We start from the raw sequence: 22,242 nt of genomic DNA on the forward strand, positions 1-22,242 counted from the left end.
GGATGCGTCTCTGTTCAACTGTGTGTTGTAACGGTTAGAGTTAACGGCCTGGATGTGTGCTTGTGTGTGTGCGTCTGTTGCAGGGACTTCTATGTTGTGAAGAAAGCAGCGAGTCCAGCCGGTGTGAACACCCAGATCCCGTCATCCAACCATCCCTTCAGCCATGGACAAGAAGGAGAAGAGGCCAGGCTACTTCGCCAGGTGTGTGTGTGTGTGTAGACGGCGACAAGGCCCGACTGACAGTGTTGCCAACTATTTCAAATGGAAAGTAGCTAAAGCCTAGCCCTGGCAGCAATTTGCTGCCGCTAGGGGCGAGTCTAGATTTCTAAAACGGTGATGGCCCTTTAATTCCCCTTTACACCTGTTTGCTTTTCTCCTAGGCCTACTCAAATAGGAGCCTCATTTAAATATATTTAATTTAACATACTTGTATATTAGGGTAATTGATACACTTTACACTTCGGTACATCTTGTCATAATATACACCAGAATGAGCATTACGTGGCTGAAAATCAGTCATTTCCAACCTATTCCCAACTGCTGCATTTGCTTGGCACAGCTTGAAGTCTGATTATAACTTCACCATAGGCTACTAGTGGGGTACGAATTGTCATGAAATAATGGTCTTAATGTAGCAGAGTTGTAGCATCAGGTTATAGCATCAGGTCTTAATGTAGCAGAGTTATAGCATCAGGTCTTAATGTAGCATTAATGTAGCAGAGTTATAGCATCAGGTCTTAATGTAGCAGAGGTATAGCATCAGGTCTTAATGTAGCATTAATGGAGCAGTTATAGCACGACAGGTTAGTGCTGGGAAAGGGATGATTGCACGAGAGGTGTAACGTAGCAGGTCTGTGGGTGTGGCTATCTAGCGGTGGCATGGATGTGGCTAGCTAGCGGTGGTGGGTATGTGACTATCTAGCGGTGTCATGGATGTGGCTAGCTATTGGTGGCCTGGGCCCAGATGTATTAAGGCCCACCCATTAATTGTCGCATATGTGGGAGGGGGGGTTTGGGGGTCCTCTAAAAAAAGTTAGTTTGATGTGATTTGCTGTATTCTGGTGCATTTTGGGGATGGCCAATACTAAATTCAATCAGATTCATAACCTACATCCTGATTTGTTGATATTGAGGCAATGATTCCATGCAAAGGCTTGGGCTTCAGGCCTTCTGGGCCCGGTAGGCCCGTGCAGTAATCCATCCCGGGGTGGGGATGTGACTATCTAGCGGTGGCATGGATGTGGCTAGCTAACGGTGGCATTAAGGTCTTAATGTAGCAGAGTTATACCATCAGCATCAGGTCTTAATGCAACAGAGTTATAGCATCAGGTCTTAATGTAGCAAAGTTCTAGCATCAGGTCTTAATGTAGCAGAGCTATAGCATCAGGTCTTAATGCACAAGAGTTATAGCATCAGGTCTTAATGTAGCAGAGTTATAGCATCAGGTCTTAATGTAGCAGAGTAATAGCATCAGGTTTTAATGCAACTGCAACAGAGTTATAGCATATAGCTAGCGGTGGCGTCGATGTGGCTAGCTAGCGGTGCTGGGGATATGGCTAGCTAGCGGTGTTGGGGATGTGACTATCTAGCGGTGGTCAGGATGTGAATGTCTAGTGGTGGCGTGGATGTGGCTAGCTAGCGGTGGTCAGGATGTGATTGTCTAGCGGTGGCGGGGATGTGGCTAGATAGCAGTGGTGTGGATGTGACTGTCTAGCGGTGCTGTGGATGTGGCTAGCTAGCGATAGGGTTGGGTATCTTTTGGGTTTTTTCCGATACTGGTGCTAAATCGATACTTTTAAAATGATGCCGGTACCTGAACTGGTACTTTGTTTTTAAAAACAAAATGCCCAAACCAATGGTCGAAAGCATGATAGTGCAGATGGCTTGCCATAACTTTAAACGTTAGAAACGCCTTGCCATGGCCCTACCAGGTCATATGCTGGTCATGGACAACGGCAATTGCAGCCTAATCTGAGGTCGAGGGACTCTGCTTTTATCCAGCGTGTTCTCAAACGCTTCAATACATTTGATGTCTTTCCCCTTTGTTAGCTTTTAAACATGTTACATATGCGAGAGTGTTTTGATTCACAGATTCACAGTGCTAGTAGGCATTTTAACGGCAACTATGCGCTAACATTAGGCTACCTCCTATCAGAGCCGCTTAATTAGCGGTAACGTGCGGTGATGGTTCCGTAGACTCTTTGACAGCTGCAGAATATCAAAGTAGAAGTACGTTTGCAACCTGCATATTTATATTTTTACAAGCAAGCTGTTAGCATGATCTTCAAATTCATTGTGATGCTGTATGGGTCTCATGAGAATGAAAGATGAATGTCATGATGCCATTAGGTAGCGCAGAAGTCTTCTGAGAAGTTTTCACATTACAACTTTGCTGATAAATAACTTTCAAATAAATGCCAGTTAGTGCATTTGCAAGCTTTTTATGTAAACTAGGCTGTTGATGTTGGTTCATAGCCTTTTGCTTGTGTATAGCTATTGCTAGTTAGTGCATTTGCAAGCTTTTTATGTAAACTAGGCTGTTGATGTTGTTTCGTAGACTTTTGCTTGTGTATAGTTATTGCTAGATTTCAACGAGAGCTTGTGCTTTAAAGTAGACTACTTGGCATGGGCTCATGCGAGCTGTCAATCACGGTCTACTAACCTGTGGTGCGCCCCTCTGTTTTAAGCTAATTTAAAGGTACACTATGCAGGTTCAGGTATTTAAAGGTGCACTATGCAGGTGCAGGTATTTAAAGGTGCACTATGCACGTTCAGGTATTGAAATGTACACTATGCAGGTTCAGGTATTGAAATGTACACTATGCAGGTTCAGGTATTTAAGGTACACTATGCAGGGTCAGGTATTTTTGGCGACTGTAGAGCTCTCTCTAGAGTTGCAATATATTTATATTTTACTCTCTTTTCGTGACTTGTCCCCCCTGTTCACAATGAAAATGCTTTTGTTGTAGAGGTGAAGGACTAACAACAGGCAAAAACTATTTCCAAAGAGCTATATCTACTGACGAGGTAATGTTTCACGGTTCTCGTTCTTGGAAGTTGCATTGCTGTTTGTTGTTGGTAGCGACTCGCTATGCGAGGTGAGCGATTTGCTTATTACAAGTTTGTTTACCTTCGGAAAGGTTATATTGAAAATCTTGCATAGTTTACCTTTAAGTGGCACCAAAATGAGGCACCGAAATTCACGTTGTTATTTAATGTCGTTACTACAGTTTCGGTGCCTAACCCTAGCTAGCAGTGGCATGGATGTGGCTAGCAGTGGCATGGATGTGACTAGCGGTGTTGTTGCCAGCAGTGGAGCAGCTAGGGTAGTAGTGACGCAGGTTGCCATAGCGATGACAGTAGGACCATGTCAGTTTTGGTGAGCAGCTGCGGTCTTGCGCTCAGAGCTGGCCTCTCAGCTGGTGAGTCCACACACACACACACACACACACACACACACACTCTCACACACACACACACACACACACACACACACACAACTCTCACTACTCGCACTTCCTTTTTCCTTAGAAATTCACTTAGATTTTTGTAGTGTGTGTGTGTGTGTTGGGCTCTCCTGTCTGCATTAGGAGCCCCCAACTGAGAAATGCTGCTGCCAGCACTACATGTACCCAACTAAAACCTTTAGCAGGTGTGTGTGTGTGTGTGTGTGTGTGTGTGTGTGTGTGTGTGTGGGTTGCATGTTTGATCCCCGACCAGTAGGAACGACATAAAGTGCCCTTGAGCAAGGCACCTAACTCCTCACTGCTCCCCGAGCGCTGCTGTTGTTGCAGGCAGCTCACTGCGCCGGGATTAGTGTGTGCTTCACCTCACTGTGTGTTCACTGTGTGCTGAGTGTGTTTCACTAATTCACGGATTGGGATAAATGCAGAGACCAAATTTCCCTCAAGGGATCAAAAAAGTATATATACTTATACTTATAAGTATACTTGGCCAAAAAACCTGATTTCCATTTACATTGTGCCAGAAACCCTCTGTAGACAGTTGAGATTGTGTCCCTGATGCTATCGATCCTCCTGAGTGCCTCCATTAGTCCTCTTGGCTCTGGGACATTAGCAGATGAGCTCAGAGGAAGCTGGACGCCATCTTGGCTCTAGTACATTAGCAGATGAGCTCAGAGGAAGCTGGACGCCATCTTGGCTCTGGGACATTAGCAGATATGAGCTCAGAGGAAGCTGGACGCCATCTTGGCTCTAGTACATTAGCAGATGAGCTCAGAGGAAGCTGGACGCCATCTTGGCTCTGGGACATTAGCAGATGAGCTCAGAGGAAGCTGGACGCCATCTTGGCTCTAGTACATTAGCAGAGATGAGCTCAGAGGAAGCTGGACGCCATCTTGGTACATTAGCAGATATGAGCTCAGAGGAAGCTGGACGCCATCTTGGCTCTAGTACATTAGCAGATGAGCTCAGAGGAAGCTGGACGCCATCTTGGCTCTGGGACATTAGCAGAGATGAGCTCAGAGGAAGCTGGACGCCATCTTGGCTCTGGGACATTAGCAGATATGAGCTCAGAGGAATAGGGGTGTCACGATTCTCCAAATCCAAATATTAGATTAAAGGAACCATATGTATGATTGTGGGCAAAACTGGTACTGCAATCACTTTCAAATGACTGTAGAGTGGTGTATCCCCTCCCCCTATAGATAGACATCTCTCTAGAGCTTTGGGTGGGCCTAGTGTGTTAGGGGCACAGACGTTCTGATTGGTGAGCTTCACAGTCGGTCAATGGTGCTGTGATTCCTGTGCACTGGGCGTGCTCACCAATCATGGGAGGCACAAATTAAAGAGACATTTTGAATATTGAACTGAATCAATTCATTGACATTGAAAAATCATATCGCAATATATAATTGAAAAAAATTGCAATTATATATTTTCCCCAAATCATGTAGCGCCATTCCCTACACTGCAGGATCCATCTGGATGATAGGAAGCACTTTTACTGTGTGTGTGTGTGTGTGTGTGTGTGAAGCCTGTTGGCAGCTGTGCTTTTTTCAGTTCCTAACGGTCAATGTAACATCATCCATATCTCCTCTCCATTCCTATAGGCTGAAGAAGAGGCGGCAGCTCAAGCAGAACCAATCAGAGAGCTCTGTGAACGAGCAGGACCAATCAGACGCTGGCCAGAGGGTGCCAATCATCGGTGAGCAGCAGGAGAAGGGCCAGAAGGAGGAGCATGAGAAGAAGAAGGAACTGAATGGAGACACACACACAGGCAAGACACACACACACACACACACACACACACACACAGGCAAGACACACACACACACACACACACACACACAGGCAAGACACACACACACACACAGGCAAGACACACACACACACACAGGCAAGACACACACACACACACAGGCAAGACACACACACACACACAGGCAAGACACACACACACACACAGGCAAGACACACACACACACACAGGCAAGACACACACACACACACACACACAGGCAAGACACACACACACACACACACACAGACAAGACACACACACAGGCAAGACACACACACACAGGCAAGACACACACACAGGCAAGACACACACACAGGCAAGACACACACACACAGGCAAGACACACACACACAGGCAAGACACACACACACACACACAGACAAGACACACACACACACACACACACAGACAAGACACACACACACACACACACACACACACACACAGGCAAGACACACACACACACACACACACACACACACACAGGCAAGACACACACACACACACACACACACACACACACACACACAGGCAAGACACACACACACACACAGGCAAGACACACACACACACACACACACACACAGGCAAGACACACACACACACACACACACAGGCAAGACACACACACACACACACACACACACACACAGGCAAGACACACACACACACACACACACACACACACACACACACACAGGCAAGACACACACACACACACACACACACAGGCAAGACACACACACACAGGCAAGACACACACACACACACACACACAGGTAAGACACACACACACACACACACACACAGGCAAGACACACACACACACACACACACACACACACACACAGACAAGACACACACACACACACACAGGCAAGACACACACACAGGCAAGACACACACCCACACACAGGCAAGACACACACACACACACACACACACACACACACACACACACACAGGCAAGACACACACACACACACACACAGGCAAGACACACACACACACACACAGACAGACAAGACACACACACACACACACAGGCAAGACACACACACAGGCAAGACACACACACACAGGCAAGACACACACACACAGGCAAGACACACACACACAGGCAAGACACACACAGGCAAGACACACACACACACACAGGCAAGACACACACACACACAGGCAAGACACACACAGGCAAGACGCGCACACACACACAGGCAAGGCACACACACAGGCAAGGCACACACACAGGCAAGGCACACACACAGGCAAGACACACACACAGGCAAGACACACTCACAGGCAAGACACACTCACAGGCAAGACACACTCACAGGCAAGACACACTCACAGGCAAGACACGCACACACGCGCGCACACACACACACACTCACAGGCAAGACACGCACACACACACACACACACACACAGAGGCAAGTCTCTCTCACACACAGACATACACACACACACACACACACACACACACAGAGGCAAGTCTCTCTCATACAGACATACACACACACACACACAGAGGCAAGTCTCTCTCTCGTTTGCTGTTCACATCATCTTTTTCTAGCCACTCTGTGGTAGACCACACACACACATAGAGGCAAGTCTGTCTCTCGTTTGCTGTTCACATCCTCTTTTCTAGCCTCTGCGGTAAACTACAGTTTTTATGAAAATGATTTTGGAACAAGAACATGGCCAGTACAGTTGACCATGAAGCCTCTAGTGTAGCTGTTAAAGCATGCGTTGAAGGACGCGTTTGATAACTTCATAGCCATGTTCATGAGCTACTGTGCTGCACTCTGGGGGGTATAGGAGTGTACGAGTGGATAAATGTAATCAATACGGGTGGCATTAATCAATACGGGTGGCATTAATCAATACGAGTGGCATTAATCAATACAAGTGGGGATAATCAATACGAGTGGCATTAATCAATACGGGTGGCATTAATCAATACGGGTGGCATTAATTAATACGGGTGGCATTAATCAATACGAGTGGCATTAATCAATACGAGTGACATTTGGCATTAATCAATACGAGTGGCATTAATCAATACAAGTGGGGATAAATGTTGTCCCCACCGGGATACAAATAATTTAGCAGAGGCAGGATATCAAGACCAGAAGGGGGGGGGGGGATCCCCCCACACACACGTACATACCCACATTGCGCACACACACACACACACACACACCACACACACCACACACATATATACACACACTGCACACTGCACACACACTGCACACGGCACACACACACGGCACACGCACACACACACACACACACACCACTCTTCCCAGAGGAAGTTGCATAAGTGGATTATTCCTGTTTGGTTTCATCTCCAACTGTCGTTTTGATGAGTCTGCATCACCGACACAATGAACACGTCTGTCTCTCTCTCTCTCTCTCTCTCTCTCTCTCTCTCTCTCTCTCTCTCTCTCTCTCTCTCTCTCTCTCTCTCTCTCTCTCTCTCTCTCATGAACGGAAGGGAGAGGAAGCCGCGCTCATCGTGTTAGGTATGATAGAGAGAGAGAGAGAGAGAGACTTCAGTCATCAGATGATCCCTGTGGTAGGGTTATTCTGTCCCCCCGTCCCCCCCCCCACTATTGGATTGTTGAGTTCCAAATGACACAACCATCAACACGGGCATCTGCTGTGGCACGAGAGATGCACCTATGACATCACTTATGACCTAGCATGAAGGAGGCTCCAGGAGGTTCTGCAGCGATATCAAAGGACCGAAGATGATTGTGTGTGTGTGTGTGTGTGTGTGTGTGTGTTTGGCCTTTCAGATAATGGCAGCAACCCCATAAGTCATGTGAAGAAGGAGAAGCAGAGACCGCCTGGCACGGTGGAGTATACTGTGAGTAAACTACATCTCCCACAGTGCACCTCTGCACACCACATGTGTTAGGAATGTCTAGGAGTTTCAAATGTGTGTTTGAATATTGTTATGACCCAGCAAAAATGAAAGGGATGACTACACCAGATGAAACAAGGGTGTGGTTACTGAGCCTGTACTTGGTCAGGATTAGCCTCTGCTTTGTATCTCTGACAGAAGGCCTTTTCACACTGCCAAAATCGCCGCGATTTTATGTACCATCTTGAATTTCCCCTGGGGATCAATAAAGTATCTATCTATCTATCTACCAGAATCACGGAAGGACTGTCCCTTTCACATAGACCGAGGCGGAACGGCGGGACAAAGTGTCTCGCCAAATTTACTACCAAGCCCCCTAGACATTTTGCTACCAAGCCCCCTAGACCTTTTGCTACCAAGCCCCCTAGACATTTTGCTACCAAGCCCCCTAGACATTTTGCTACCAAGCCCCCTAGACCTTTTGCTACCAAGCCCCCTAGACATTTTGCTACCAAGCCCCCTAGACATTTTGCCGAGTTTTTTCGTTCCGGCACCAGTGTGAATGGGTCAAGGCGGAAAGGGGAATCTGGGCGGGCATTTCAATACTATGTCCAGCCCACCACAGGAGATTGTAAATAAATCTAACTGATCAAAAGCAGCAATAGCAGAGACAGCACATTATGTCAATCTTTAAATTCACAAAGTCTCCAGTCATTTAATGTCTGCTAGAGTTGACTGTAGCTTGGAATGCAATCGGTTGCCATAATAGGCTATCCTAAAATCCAGCGATAAAACAAAGCATGAACTCATGAGCGTCTGTCTGCCCTATATGTATATCCTCTGATTGTAATGCTTACAGATATCTAGGCGATATTTACAACATTTATTTTGTATTTGGTCTGTTATAAAATCATGTAGGCCTATTGAACAATTTAAACACATTGTGAACCCCAGAAGTTGGAGACATGCATAAAGACATTGCTGCAAATTTAAAACCGGATTACTCTGGAATGGCTAACTGTACATGGGAATGCTTTACACCTTTGTGTTCGGTAAGGTCTGCTGTTTATTCTGATATATGGTTTGTCATGTGTTGAGGGAAAGTTCGCGAAGTTCGGGCGCAGAAAATATGATTAAATTAAAGTTACTTTTCTCGCAAACCGTTTACAACAACAACTAACCACTAACATTGTTTAAAGGCTGAGAAAAAGCTCTTTCGTGTGATACATGTGATGTCTGTGATGAATAAGCTACTTCGCAAGTAGTTCAGCAAATTTGGGTGGGACAGAAATAGCTTTACAGAGCAGCAGTTCTGGCCATATCGGCTCTGGCTCACATGATACTCTGCTTTAAATGCATTATCGCTTCACTACCCAACACGCGAACAAGAAAGAAAAGAAAAAAGAAACCAATGAGCTTATGTCGCGATTTCCGATAGGCCCAGGCCTAGAGAAAAGACAGCTATGGTAACCTAACAATTAGGATTTGCTTTGCCTACACTGCTGTTTATTTGTCCCAAACTTTGAGACGATCCATACTCGCATTAACTGAATCTTATCAACCCGAACTGCGATGTTCCAAACAGAGTGACAGGATGCAATGCCTAATAATCTCACTGCCTTTGGCATAACTGCTAACAGTGCGCCTAGGCCTACTGTTAAACACCTGAAAAATATTAAGCTGCTGTTTTCTTTTCATGACGAGCACTAGGCCTACACTTTTATGATTTATGACTGAATGGAACGTTGCGTTTTTAAGCGGAACTGCTTATCACGTCGTGTGAAAGTTTACACCAATCATCATCTTCTAATGTATCCTTATGTTGAGATGTCCATTCTCTTTGCCCTAGGCTATCATTTGTGCACAAAGCATGCTTCATTGTCTGAAGACATCTATCGCAAGAATCTAACATTCTAAGCAACAGCAAAGCAAATGCAAGCTAACCAAAGTGCAGTCGGTTCTGCCGCCATGGTTTTGGAAATCACACACCTGCTGTATCTGAAGGTCCACGCATAATAAGGCCTACGACTATCACTCTACACGCCCCCTGTTGTACGTCACAATTTAATTTGCTATAGCTGATCCTGCCTCCTGGATCCCCAAAATGCTGCATCATGTGAACAGATCAGCAGGCCGGCAAATTTTCACCTCGTTTTCAGACACAAAAAGACGGCAAAAACAAGTCTCCTCTTCCCGCAAATTTAGCGTGATCTCTGTGTGAAAAGGCCTAGAGATACTCTGCCAATCTATCTTTTTAGGGTTAGATAGAATTTCATACTACTTTGGCTTGTAGTTTGGTTTCTCCAATGTTTCAAATAATCTTCTTTTGCTTGTTTGATGATTTTATTGACTCAAATGTAGTTTGGAAGCAGAACGGGTCTGAGCGTATTGTGTATTAGTTTTTGTTGCTGAATTAGTGAGCTTCAGTACCAGCTGGCACTAGGGTTGACATTTTAACCAATATCAGTACCGGTGCCGGAGGTGCGGTGTCGGTATTCATCGGTACTTTTTTTGTTACCTTACCCTTACCTAACTAAAACATTTACCTAAAGTTGCAAAAAACTCATTTTATACATTGAGAACGTTTTTGACACAATACAAACCCCTCTCCATTCCTCATTTTATACATTGGGAACGTTTGTGACACGATACAAACCCTTCTCCATTCTGTAAGTATGAGCATAAGAACAGTAGATGGTAAACAGTTTTTTAAAACAACTCAATCAAACTCAAACATAGAAAATACTGCATGACGCAGCAGAGCGAAACCATACGGTTTCTTTCCCTATAGCAACTGTTGTCACAACAAATCTAACATTACAGTGAGTTGTGTGAGTAGTTGGCCAATAGCCTAGATATTATTAATGCTGTTAAGACATCATTTTCATCTATTCTAGGCACACAGATACATTTAAATACCATTAACACTGTTTTCCATGCTTTGAGCTGTTTAAAGTCTTGTTTTACCGTTTTTAATGGATTCAGCTCACTCTGGGTTAAAGTCTTGTTTAACCGTTTTGAATGGATTCAGCTCACTCGTGATTCAGAACGATGGGTGCGTTTCATAGCACTCTGTCAACTGTCACTATTATTTTAAGTTCTTACCAGGGACACTATTCTGATTCATAATTTATGCCGCTCCTGGCGCAACACATGCAGGTTTAAATGGTGCATATTAAGTTACCCATAATAACTTCCGCTTTTGAGACAGACATAACGTTACACTCAGACATGAGCTCAACTGGTGCACTCCGGGCCTCTTTTCTGAGATCAGTTCTTGTTTTTTTTAGTGTTTAGGAGTTTTTTTGGGACTATATTTCAGGGATGTCTCTCCCTCTGTCTTGCAGGTGTGCCCTAGTGACACTCTGAATGGCATCTCTCTGAAGTTCAACATCACCCCCAATGAGTTGGTGCAACTCAACCGCCTCTTCTCACGCAGCGTGGTCCCAGGACAGGTTACTATCTCACACACACACACACACACACACATACACATGCACACACACACACACTCTCACACACACACACACACATACACATGCACACATACACATACACATGCACACACACACACTCTCACTCACACTCACTCACTCACACACACACACTCACTCACACACACACACACACACACACACACACACACTCACACACACACACACACACACACACACACACACACAAGAAATGAGTCTCACACACACCACCTGTGGGGGATTCCCATGTTCGCTGATCGTGGGAGAGAGGGTATGTGTGAGTGTGTGTGTGTGTGTGTGTGTGTGTGTGTGTGTGTGTGTGTGAGTGTGAGAGAGACTCATTTCTCAATCTCAAGTCTGTTTTATGCTTCTGCGTCAAATCCATGGTGTAGCCCCATAGAGCTCTCTGTGTTGCCGTGTACTAGGGCTGTGCAATTAATCAAATTTTATTTTGGCTCCAAACGAAGACAAAAACGGAATCATTAAGAAAAGCGATTATTTTGCCACATTCCGTTTAGAAAATAGTGTTAATAGTGGCAAGACCGCTAATCTAACGTTAGAACGTGCCTGGTTCTGGCAAGACGGCTAATCTAACGTCAGAACACGCCTGGTTCTGGCAAGACTGCTGATCTAACGTTAGAACATTCCTGGTTGTTGAAATTAGTGCGCTATAACGTTACAGCTTGTCAATTACTAGGCTACTAATGCAAGTGGATAACATTAGGCAAATGAGAATGTTACTAATCATCATTAACACTGATTCATTAGGCAAATGAGAACGTTACTATTAATCATTAACACTGATTCATTAGGCAAATGAGAACGTTACTAATCATCATTAACACTGATTCAAATGCGAACGCAGTGTTTCCCACAGAATTGGATTCAATTTGTGGCGGTAGCTGACTTGGACAACGGGGGTTGGGGGGGGGGGGGGGGGGGGGAGGAGATCGTGCATAGGTCTAATTGAGTGCCTGTCACTTTAAGACGTTTGAGGGAACCCTTGCAATTGTAACACAGTTGAAAGGCTGCTGATGTGTGGATGCAATTCATAACGTTTTCTACATAGTTAAAATAAAGGTTCGTACTTCTCCTTGGGACAAGCACTTTTGAATTTTGGAAAACACTTTTCCATTTACATCGGGATTTTGCAAACATTCAGTGTCAGAGTCAATAAAATGAGCCCTTCAAAGAAATTGACAAGCAGCTGTAAGTAGGCTAAGCATGCTAAATTTGACATCCAAACAGTATTCTAACGTTACGTAGCTTTGAGATACTGCTTGATTTCATAACTTAACTTATAAGTTTAGTCTCTTAGCCAGATGTCTTCTATGCAGTGCTTCTATGTGGCAAATACAATCCTTCAACAATCGTGAATATTTTGTTAAATGCACATGCAGAGGAGGGGCAGCGGGCTCGTTACGAGAGAGAGCGGGGCGGGGCAAGGAAAGGCTGCGTGCGTAAAAAGTGCAGCTCAATGGCAATGCAAGGACTTGACCATATATTTAATTTAAATTAAATTAAACATAGAATATTAGATCTGTGGCGGCCGATTTTTATTTCGTGGCGCCCCGCCACAGATTAGTCAATGTATGGGAAACACTGCGAACGTTACTAATCATCATTAACACTGATTCATTAGGCAAATGCGAACGTTACTAATCATCATTAACACTGATCAGTTGCTCATTCAGTCCCAATGTTATTGGGTATAATATTCAGTTATGGGCTGGGAGGAAGAAACGTAGGCAAGCCTACAAACATGACTGAAGTAGAATTCCAACGAAAAAGGGATTTTTATCAGGTCGTCAGCAAACATGTCACTGCCTGAATATGCCGCACACCACAGTATTTAATCACAATGTAATGTATCTGCAATATGTGCTGTTATGAATAAGTAGGAAAACAAATCTACTTATTTACCAGCAAGTTATTTTTCTTCTGCGGTCTGTTTATTATTCTTCTGTGGTTGTGGAAATTAGATAAGGCTTATGCCCCCCCCCCCCCCCCCCCTCCCCCCTCATAATCAATATCCGTTTATCAATAATAGTAATTAATAATAGTAATTATGATTTTTGCCATAATCGAGCAGCCCTACCGTGTACCCGGTCTAAGCTCTCCGGCGTTGCCTGACGCACACCTCTAAAATATTGTAACTTCACGTTGAGACACCGCAGACTGCAAGGACTGTGATTGGTCAACTTGCCCTGTGTGTTGATAGCCGGCTGCTTCAAGCCTACTGTGGTGAGAAGCAATCGCTTGCATGACTGGGGTGCCAGTCACACGAGGACACAGCAGGGTGGTCCATTCCAAAAAACCCTGAGGTGGATGAAGTTCCACACTGCACCATACCTAACTATGGGAGGCACTAAAGAGGTATGTTTTAAGTCTAGACAGGGAGGGTGTCTGCTAATCGGATTGAGGGAGGGAGATTATTCCAGAGGAGGGGGTCGTGGTAGCAGAAAGCTCTGCCTCCTACTGTAGTTTTTGAGATTCTTGGGATTACAAGAAGCAACATGCTAGTTCACTGACATAAGCTTTGCAAATAAACTCAGGTGTATTATGGTTAAAATGACGGGAGTTCTGTCGGAGATCTGTTTGTAAAGTGTCTATTTGTCAGTAACGTTTTAAAATCAGCACTTCGCCAGCAAGCAGTACTTTGGTTACAATAACTAGGTCCTTGGAATGTACTGTGTCTATTCCTCTAACTTTTACGAAATCTAAGAAGGAAAAGGCAAAACAAATAAGATTAATATTTCATCACGGCAGTCTATGGAGTTCGGTGGTGAGCGACGCAAACACAGGAGACGCAGAACTTCGAAAGGTTCACGCCTGCGTCGACACAGAAGCATAAAACAGCCTTTACTCTTTTTGCCTGTGTGTGTGACCTGTTTCTAACCTCTGTTTTGCAGAAGCTATTTGTCCCAGATGTTGGCCAGTCAGACTCTGGTTGCCAGGAGACCGGATCAGACCCAGAGTCCAGCGTTGCGCCCGGAAAACCCTCTCAGGTGACCTGTCAATCACACCCACTCAGGTGACCTGTCAATCACACCCACTCAGGTGAACCCTCTCAGATCAGGTGAACCCACTCAGGTAGACCAGCTCATGTCAACGCTGCTGCTGAGAACCAGACCCCAATCCCCGGGTCTCAGGCGACCAGGTACCCTAGAGAACCAGACCCAGGTCTCAGGTGACCAGGTACCCTAGAGAACCAGACCCCAATCCCCAGGTCTCAGGTGACCAGGTACCTTGGTACCTTGGAGGTACAGAGGTACACTAACGCAGCGACGCACAACAACAACTAGGCTACACTCACGCATAGTTTAGGTGAGCTATAGTTAAGACAGGAAACCATATGTGCGAGGGTATTAGCATAGATTCAACGCAGACACATGAATCTAGCTAGTTGTATGTTTTCAATGCAGATACCTGAATCCAGCTAGTTGTATGTTTTTAACGCAGATACATGAATCTAGCTAGTTGTATGTTTTTAACGCAGATACATGAATCTAGCTAGTTGTATGTTTTCAAGAGCAAGACTGAAATGAGCCTTGTGAGTAGGCTTCATGAAAGTGTAGCGGCTACAGTGATTTAGGGGAAACTGTGTAAGTATCGGTGGGTGGTATCGGGGAGTTTTTATGAGTACATGGAAGTATATGGGACCAGTATCGGCCCGATCCCCGATGCCAGTATCGGTATCGGGCCATAACTAGTTCTGTGCTCATTCCCTTTAGTCTGTGGTTTCGACTGATCTAAGGTTCTATGCTCGTTGCCTCTAGTCTGCCATTTTGACTGATCTGTGATTGTGTGCTCGTTGCCTTTAGTCTGTTGTTTTGACTGATCTGTGATTGTGTGCCCGTTGCCTCTAGTCTGTTGTTTTGACTGATCTGTGATTCTGTGCTCGTTGCCTCTAGTCTGCCATTTTGACTGATCTGTGATTGTGTGCTCGTTGCCTCTGGTCTGTTACTCCAGGATGGCGTGTTGAGTGGACAGGCGGGTCTGTCGCTCCGGAGAGAACTGTCTCCACCCTCCGAAGATGAGAGCCCAGCAACAGTCAAGTTCATTAAGATGAGCTGCAAGTACTTCACTGACGGAATGGTATGCAACTCACCCACACACAACTTTCTTTTACGCACTACACAGAGTTCCAATTATGATTTGGTGTGTTTGGTGACGATGTTAGGATGTGTTGTGTTTCTGATTTGGTGATTAGTGAGTTGATAGTGTTATGATTTGGTGATTGGTGAGTTGATGGTGTTGTGATTTGGTGATTGGTGAGTTGATAGTGTTATGATTTGGTGATTGGTGAGTTGATGGTGTTATGATTTGATGGTGTTATGATTTGGTGATTGGTGAATTGATGGTGTTATGATTTGGTGATTAGTGAATTGTGAGTTGTGAAAGTAATTACTTAAAGGGACACCAGGCAACGTTTTTGTGTAAATTACTCATCTTCGTAAGTCAGTCTCCGTAGTCTCAGTACAATCCTTGTACTGAGACTATTACAATGATACCATACATGAATATATTTACATTTCATGACACATGGATACATTATAGCAAGGTAACATCCTTTGTCTTGTGGATCTGATAGCCCTTGGAACCAGTACATTAGCATTTCATTGGGGGAGGGGAGGGTGCCTTTGTTTAATGCCAAGAGGGGCCACATGGCTAACTAAAAGTAGTTTTGAAACCCTAAAATAATTGCTATCAGTTGATGGTATTCGGATGTGATGTGATTATGATTTGGTGATTAGTGAGTTGATGGTGTTGTGATTTGGTGATTAGTGAGTTGATGGTGTTGGGGTGTGTTGGGATTTGGTGATTGGCGATTTCATGTGGTGATCTAATGCTATGCTGGTATTATGGTCTGTCGCCAGGGTGTGGTGGGCGGGGTGATGATTGTGACACCCAACAACATCATGTTCGACCCGCACAAGTCGGACCCGCTGGTGATCGAACACGGCTGCGAGGAGTACGGCCTCATATGCCCCATGGACGAGGTCATCTCTGTGGCGCTGTACGATGACGTCTCACGCATGAAGATCAAGGACGCGCTGCCCTCGTAAGACTGTCTCACACACACACACACACACACACACACACACACACACACACACACACACACACACACCCCACGCACACGCACACACCCCACGCACACGTGTCATGCATGAAGATCAAGGACGCGCTGCCCTCGTAAGACTGTCTCACACACACACACACACACACACACACACACACACACACACACACACACACACACACACACACACCCTTACACCATTTGTTATTTCTCCAAACCCCTTCACCCCGTTGTAGTCCTCATCGGCATTGTTCTGTTGTGGACGGAGTCTGTTGTCATCACAGCTGATTTTGTTTGGCATGTTTCCATGGTTACCCATGTGTTTTTGTTTAAGGTTCTGTTCTGTTTGCACTTTGGTTCCCTCCGTTCCGTTCCTCTTTTCCTCTTTTTCTTTTTCTTTTTCTTTCCGTTCCTGACCCCCCCCCCCCCCCCCCCCCCCCCCCCCCCCACTAGCGACCTACCGCACGATCTCTGTCCCCTGTACAGGCCGGGCGAGTGGGAAGAGCTTCCGTCGGAGCGAGATCTCAACCCCTTCAGCCGCTACGAGGAGCTGGAGCGCCAGCGTCGCCACGGACACGCCCCCCCCGCTCGACCAGTCGCCCTCCGACGAGGGCTTCACCGAGCTCCAGCCACTAGGGGGCAGTGCTGAGGAGGAGGAGGGGGACGAAGGGCTGTCCACACGCTCCCCTGGAGAGATCACCGAGGTTACCACGGAGACGGAGGCTGTGGGAGACGCCGCCAGCAGCAGGAAACGGAGTGAGGCGTCAGTGGTGGGCGGAGCCACGGAGCTTGCAGCCGAAGCAGGGGACCAGAGGGGGAACCAGGGGCATTGTGGGAGATGTAGTTCGCCAGAGGAGGAGGGGCTGGATGAGGACCAGGGGCATTGTGGGAGATGTAGTTCCCCACAGGAGGAGGGGCTGGCTGAGGACCAGGGGCATTATGGGAGATGTAGTTCCCTACTGGAGGAGGGGCTGGCTGAGGACCAGGGGCATTATGGGAGATGTAGTTCCCTACTGGAGGAGGAGCTGACGGAGGAGGAGAGGAGGCGGCGGAGCCACAAGGCCGAGGTGAAGTCGTGGCTGCTGCAGAGGATGCAAGGACCAATAGAAAGTAAGGACTACGACCAGCCAGCCAATCAGAACAGCCCCACATCCCAGTCTACATCATAGCCCTCTTTACAGTAGTATTAAGCAGAGCTGGATAAACTTATTACCCCACTAGAAGGCACTAGTCCTAAGTTTATTACCCCACTAGAGGGCACTAGTGCTGTAGGAGCTTATTACCCCACTAGAGGGCACTAATTCTGGAGAAACTTAACACCAGTCACTTCATACCTGATGTTCATCTCTGTGTCTTCACCTCTCCTCTCTTCATCTCTCCATCTCTTCATCCTTTCATCTGTTCTCTCTGTTCTCAGACATGCTGCTGTCTACGGAGGAGAAGAGCAAAGCTCCGCCCATGTTCCTCTGCTTCAAAGTGGGCAAACCAATGAGGAAGTCTTTTGCTGTTGCCCAGACAACTAGCCCCTCCCACTCCTCCAGCGGGCGAGTCAAGCTGTTAGAGTATTGGTTTGCCGTCCCTCAAGAAAGGTGTGTGTGTGTGTGTGTGTGTGTGTCAGGGATGGAAATTAATATTTCTTTCCACCTGCCACTGTGACTGGTGGATTCCAAAATCAACTTTTTTACCAGCCACTAGAGAAACGGCATGAAAATGTGATATCATGATTATAGTAGGCTACCCAAAATGATCACGGTTATCGGCATTATTGCAATACGACTAAAATGTGCTGAATTTTGCCCTAAACCTACAAGCACAGTAGCAACAAAACTAAAGGCCAACAGAACCACAATAAATATGCCATAGTGTCATGTCATAAAAGTGGTGTGGCTCCTTTAAGACTCCGTTTGTGTGAGTTCTGGAGCATCCTATAATCGACTCTCCAACTTGATCTAACTATACTGTACATCATCTGATTTAAATATTTACAGATATCAAGGCTATATTTAACATTTAGCATTTATTTTCTATTTGGCCTGTTATGAAATCATGCACTGAACAATAAATGCACAGCACAGCTTTAAGAAACTTAATGCTTAGCATTTTGTGAAACTACATTGGAAAAACTCTGGTTTTAATATTTACAGTTATCTAGGTGATATTGTTAACATTTATTTTGTATTTGGCCTTATCGTGTATTACAAAAGTCCAAAGTTGGAGACCTTGTAGACAATTCACAAATTACTCTGGAACGGCTAATTGCATAATGGAATGCTTTACACCTTTGTGTTCGTTAAGTTCTGCTGTTTATTCTGATATGCGGTTTGTAATTTCTTGAATGAAAAGTTTGTGAGATATTCCACCACGACGAATGGGTGTGGAGATGTCCGTCTGTTTGCCTCATAGGTCTAAATAGTAGCATGTCATCTTGTTTTCCGTGAAGGTGTCGTGGGCCGGATTACGGGCCACTTCAAAAGACAACTATTCACGTGAGAATATTAGTCTGTGAAGATACAACGCAGATCCACAGATCTCACTAGATTTGTTTATGCGGTCATCCTGAAATAAGCTAGCAGTGGCACATGAGAGCATAGCAACAGTTTCCTAATGGTAATGGCAAAAGGTGAAGCACTGCACCAGTGACTATGGGCTGTGCTGTGCTGGGCTGTGCTGCGGGCTATGCTGCGGGCTATGCTGCGGGCTATGCTGGGCTTTGCTGGGCTATGCTGCGCTGTGCTGGGCTATGCTGCGGGCTATGCTGCGCTGTGCTGGGCTATGCTGCGGGCTATGCTGTGGGCTATGCTGCGGGCTATGCTGCGGGCTATGCTGCGGGCTATGCTGCGCTGTGCTGGGCTATGCTGCGCTGTGCTGGGCTATGCTGGGCTATGCTGCGGGCTATGCTGCGGGCTATGCTGCGGGCTATGCTGGGCTATGCTGCGCTGTGCTGGGCTATGCTGGGCTATGCTGCGGGCTATGCTGCGCTGTGCTGGGCTATGCTGCGGGCTATGCTGCGGGCTATGCTGCGCTGTGCTGGGCTATGCTGGGCTATGCTGCGGGCTATGCTGTGGGCTATGCTGCGGGCTATGCTGGGCTATGCTGCGGGCTGTGCTGGGCTATGCTGCGGGCTATGCTGCGGGCTATGCTGGGCTATGCTGTGGGCTATGCTGCGGGCTATGCTGGGCTATGCTGCGGGCTATGCTGTGGGCTATGCTGTGGGCTATGCTGTGGGCTATGCTGTGGGCTATGCTGCGGGCTATGCTGGGCTGTGCTGGGGGCTATGCTGGGCTATGCTGCGGGCGGCGGCTCACTGGTAGTTGTTGTAGAACTTCAAATCATGCTAGCTCTATTTATTTACCCGCCACAGTGGCTGGTAAGTTGACCAAATTCACCCGCCAGCGCACAAAACTACCTGCATTTGGCGGGGGGCTAATTTCCATCCCTGGTGTGTGTGTGTCGTAGGGTGGACGACCTGTACTCATTCTTTGTGCAGTGGTCCCCGGAGGCCTATGGGAAGGACGTGATTAACGTGTGTGTGTGTGTGTGTGTGTGTGTGTGTGTTCTGCAGGGTGGACGACCTGTACTCGTTCTTTGTGCAGTGGTCCCCGGAGGCCTATGGGAAGGACGTGATTAACGTGTGTGTGTGTGTGTGTGTGTGTTCTGCAGGGTGGACGACCTGTACTCGTTCTTTGTGCAGTGGTCCCCGGAGGCCTATGGGAAAGACGCTCGGGAGCAGGGCTTCATCGTAGTGGAGAAGGACGAACTCAACATGATTGACAACTTCTTCAGCGAGGTCCCACGCAGCTGGGAGGTGTGTGTGTGTGTGTGTGTGTGTGTGTGTGTGTGTGTGTGTGTGTGTGTGTGTGTGTGTGTAGGGGTGTAACGATGCGCAATGCATGACACATGACACTCCTCTCCAACACAGCAAATGCCATCCTTATAGATTCAGCCCCTTGAGCTCACAATTCAACAAAACTCATTTTTATTGCATTTCACTGTTATAACACATTGTTACTGTATTGTTAAGGTTTGTTCTACGTCACTGTTTCCCTTAACATAGTGGTGCTGTTACCCTCTAATGCTAAACATAGTGGTACTGCTCTAATGTTCTAACATAGTGGAACTGTTACGCTCTAATGTTCTAACATAGTGGTGCTGTTCTAATGTTCTAACATAGTGGTGCTGTTCTAATGTTCTAACATAGTCAAGTCAAGTCAATTTATTTTTATAGAACATTTAAAAGTAACAGCATTGCACCAAAGTGCTTTACTTGACACATAATAATAATATTTAATAATAAAATCTAAATAGGCTAAATAAAGAAAAGAACAGACGTAAAATCTCAAAGATAACAACAAATAATATTAGTGAACATAAAATGACAAGGAGTTAAAATAACAATAGTGATGCTGTCACGCTCTAATGTCGTGCACTGTTCCGCAGCGGGTCGTGCACTGTTCCGCAGGGTTCCGCATGGGGTCGTGCACTGTTCCGCATGGGGTCGTGCACTGTTCCGCAGGGGGTCGTGCACTGTTCCGCAGGATTCCGCATGGGATCGTCCACTGTTCCGCAGGGGGTCGTGCACTGTTCCGCAGGGTTCCGCAGGGGGTCTAGCACTGTTCCGCAGGGGGTACACCTCAGTCCAGCAGATGGTGGTAATGCACTCCGTTTGGAAACTGCCAAAAAAAAGCTCACAGAAAAAGGGTTCACTGGCCTGTTCTTCTTCAGTGAGTTTTTACTTGGCAGTTTGCAAACGGAGTGCATTACCTCCACCATCTGCTGGACTGAGGTGTAATGGCAAGTGTACCCTGTAGCCTCGTTCTGGCCACTGGGTGAATAAGGCGAATAGACTATATCCAAAGAGGTCATTAGAATAGATTATATCCAAAGAGGTCATTAGAATAAGTCAGGCTCTGTGTTAAACTGTCCATCATTTCCAAAATGATTATAGCCTAGTGCCTAGGGCTGGGCACATTTACTATTCACAATATTGAAAGGGGAGATAAAACAGAGTTCATCTAGTACAGGGGTGTCCAAACTATGGCCCGCGGGCCAACTGCCGCCCGCCACGCACTTTAATCCGGCCTGCCGTGCATTTAATTATTTAGGTTATCATAGGCCGCTCGCTATTTTTTTCCAGCATAGACTACGTTGTGAGTAACTTCAGGCTACTGCAAACTGCTTTACACTCTTCTTAGAGAGCGTTTACCATGTCAATGTCAAAACAGCTTGTTACATCGAGATACATAGTATCTCCATTGCAGCAGATCTAACTACGTTATGCTACTCCATTTAATTGGGAACACATTTGAGCGTGCATGAGAGGGAGAGACTGCGGCAGGTTCCAGCTGGCTTGTTATTGTTGATAATTGATATCTCCTTTTTATAAGAAACTTTTAAAAGGAAATCGCGATGGCAACAGTAGTTCCCACTACTGACCATTTATAAACTGTGAGCCATAGGCACAGCACTAGCCATAGGCTAGTGGAGCTGGCGAAATAGTCTTAAAGTGACAGTGCACCATTCATAAATGAATTAAACCACATCAA

General features: G+C 46.1%; 1 protein-coding gene across 1 annotated transcript in view; it reads left to right on the top strand.

Annotated features, from left to right (window-relative positions):
- Nucleotides 1-22,242, top strand: part of LOC121711368 (nuclear receptor coactivator 7) — a 35,809-nt gene that overhangs the window by 1,031 nt on the left and 12,536 nt on the right. Inside the window, 11 exon segments of the mRNA XM_042094928.1 lie at nucleotides 84-201; nucleotides 5,072-5,238; nucleotides 8,070-8,140; nucleotides 11,485-11,592; nucleotides 14,526-14,621; nucleotides 15,586-15,711; nucleotides 16,494-16,678; nucleotides 17,153-17,263; nucleotides 17,265-17,809; nucleotides 18,117-18,288; nucleotides 20,360-20,504. Coding sequence (XP_041950862.1) covers nucleotides 164-201; nucleotides 5,072-5,238; nucleotides 8,070-8,140; nucleotides 11,485-11,592; nucleotides 14,526-14,621; nucleotides 15,586-15,711; nucleotides 16,494-16,678; nucleotides 17,153-17,263; nucleotides 17,265-17,809; nucleotides 18,117-18,288; nucleotides 20,360-20,504 — 1,764 coding nt within the window. The 5' untranslated portion in view covers nucleotides 84-163.

Source organism: Alosa sapidissima, chromosome 6 (assembly GCF_018492685.1).
Source record: "Alosa sapidissima isolate fAloSap1 chromosome 6, fAloSap1.pri, whole genome shotgun sequence".
Lineage (NCBI taxonomy): Eukaryota > Metazoa > Chordata > Actinopteri > Clupeiformes > Clupeidae > Alosa > Alosa sapidissima.